At 32.7% G+C, this 2072-nt stretch overlaps 1 protein-coding gene across 3 annotated transcripts; it reads right to left on the bottom strand.

The window, feature by feature from the left end:
- Positions 1 to 432: 432 nt before the first annotated feature.
- Positions 433 to 1616, bottom strand: LOC105635920 (glycine-rich RNA-binding protein 4, mitochondrial). 3 transcript variants are annotated; one of them, XM_020680023.3, is made up of 4 exons: positions 1323 to 1616; positions 1159 to 1227; positions 828 to 1011; positions 433 to 729 (listed from the first exon to the last, which is right to left on the bottom strand). In XM_020680023.3, the coding sequence occupies exons 1-4, from the start codon at positions 1414 to 1416 to the stop codon at positions 720 to 722; spliced, it is 357 nt and encodes a 118-aa protein (XP_020535682.1). In that variant the 5' UTR covers positions 1417 to 1616; the 3' UTR covers positions 433 to 719. The 3 variants fall into 3 exon arrangements, with proteins under 3 accessions (XP_020535682.1, XP_037496663.1, XP_012074449.1); XM_037640735.2 differs by having other exon boundaries at positions 818 to 934; positions 1323 to 1607; XM_012219059.4 differs by having other exon boundaries at positions 828 to 934; positions 1323 to 1597.
- Positions 1617 to 2072: the final 456 nt, after the last annotated feature.

Below are 2072 nucleotides of genomic sequence, written 5' to 3'. Positions count from 1 at the left end.
CATAAAAGAGAACTTCACTTTAGCACATTCGGGCCCAAATACGTGGACTACCGACAAAAATAAAATAAAAAATAAAAAAAATTATTTTTCAAGCCATGTCATAAACTTAAAAACCATTCATCATGGGACCTGATAGACGAATAAAACTCTTTAACATAGTAAATTGTTTCTATATTTTATTATAGAAAAAGAAAATTTGAAAACACCATTTACATATTAGCAATATTTTAATTCGTTTAACCCCCTTATTTAAACAAATGGAAAAGTCTCTAGATCATATAGCCATAACCATCAATTTGACATTCCCCTTTGAGGGGATAGATATAAGGAAATTGAAATTTTGCTGATGTAGGAATACATTTTTTTTTTTTTTCCTTGTCGTTTACAGCAAAATTCTCTTTCAATTCAAATGATAAAAACCAAATAGTTGAATTTTTCAAATATCAGAATTAAATGATCTTATTTATTAGTTTTCTTTTTTCTTTCTCCAATTTATCTGAAGACGAGTTATAGGGGAAAATAGGAATGGAAATACAGCTCATAGTTTATTACCTTTCATTACTAAATGATGATACAACGAAAACACACTCTTTCTTTTGGATAGAGTTATTGGAATTAAGCTTTGCGATTAAAGTCATCTCCTGCATTTGAAAGGCGAGGGACGACTACAGGTCCACCGCGAACCTTTTCAAGAGCAAAGCTTACTCGCAGCGGTCGACCTAACAATGCCTGAAAATGGAAGCTATTTTTTATGAGAAACAATTTTCGCTATTCGACAAGAATTGAAATTGGGTAATTTCAAGTAAAGTTAGAGAACCTAAATTCACCTTCCCATCCATGGCATCTTTTGCAGATATAGCTTCATCTTCTTTTGTAAAATTGACAAAACCAAAGCCTCTTGATCTGCCACTAACTTTATCATATGCAATTCTAACTGAAGCAATAAAAAGAAATGAGAATATTTCTTGTCTGAATTGGATGCGAGATTATTTTGTTTTCCATTATCCCTATCTGCAAACTGACTGCCGATTAATTGTCAGAATGAAACATAGATAATAGTCATTTAGGCAATTCGTCGAACAGGTGGATTGCTTATCCATAAATAAAAAGACAAACATAAGTTAGACGAAGTTCATAGCAGATTATATTCATTAGTACCTTCAGTAACCTCTCCGAAAGAAGAGAAAGCATCTTTCAACGATTTCTCGTCAACCGACCACGACAAGCCTTAAACATATACGAATACTCTTTCATAAGCGAAATGTGTCATATAAAGGTATAAATAATACATGGATGCGAGAAAGAGAGAGAGAGGGAGAAACCTGCAACAAATAGTTTACTATTGGGGGAAGGAGAAGTTGAGTTATTAACTTTTGTCGCAGCTCGTTTAGCAATGGACACGAGAGCTCTGTTCATTGATATTGCCTCAGCTTACCAAGTCTACCGATCTGCCTCTTGTCTTGGTTTCTTGTTTTCAGTCTTCACAAGGAGCAAAGCTTTCTCCGGTTCTTCCAGTAAGTCCTTCAAATTTGAGTTTAGTGGGCCTAATGTTCTATATTTTATTTTCTATTAGGCTGGAAAAAAAATTCATAACCAATCAGCCCATTCGAGCCGATAAAACCAAATAAAGATTCACAATTCATAAAAGTATGCGTAGATAATCTAATATAACTTGATTTAGCGATTAAACTACTCTAGATCTTAACTTGGTGATCGCAGAATTAGACCTTAGAGTCCATATTAAGTATTAGGATAATATAATCGCTCTGCGACGAAAATAAATTAGTATCTCATCTAACCACTAAATTAAAGGTGGAAGGATACTCTTAGTAATACTAAAAAAAAGTACGAGAGAATAGAATTTGCGTGACACCCTTAATAATACTAAAAAAAAGTACGAGAAAATAAGATTTTCATCGGGTCACTGTTTCTAAATTGTAGGAACGTTGTTCCTAATTTCAAAGTTATTTTTATACTAGAAATTTATGATAAAAGGAGAATTGATTAGGTGAATCTTCCACATTTTAATCATTCAAATTTTAACTTTTGTTCTGCATTTCTCGATATAGATC

This window comes from Jatropha curcas, chromosome 9 (genome assembly GCF_041381405.1).
Source record: "Jatropha curcas cultivar XTBG-Jc1 chromosome 9, XTBG_Jcur_1.0, whole genome shotgun sequence".
NCBI lineage: Eukaryota > Viridiplantae > Streptophyta > Magnoliopsida > Malpighiales > Euphorbiaceae > Jatropha > Jatropha curcas.
Note: the sequence above shows the minus strand (reverse complement) of the source record. Positions and strands in the feature narration are given on the sequence as shown.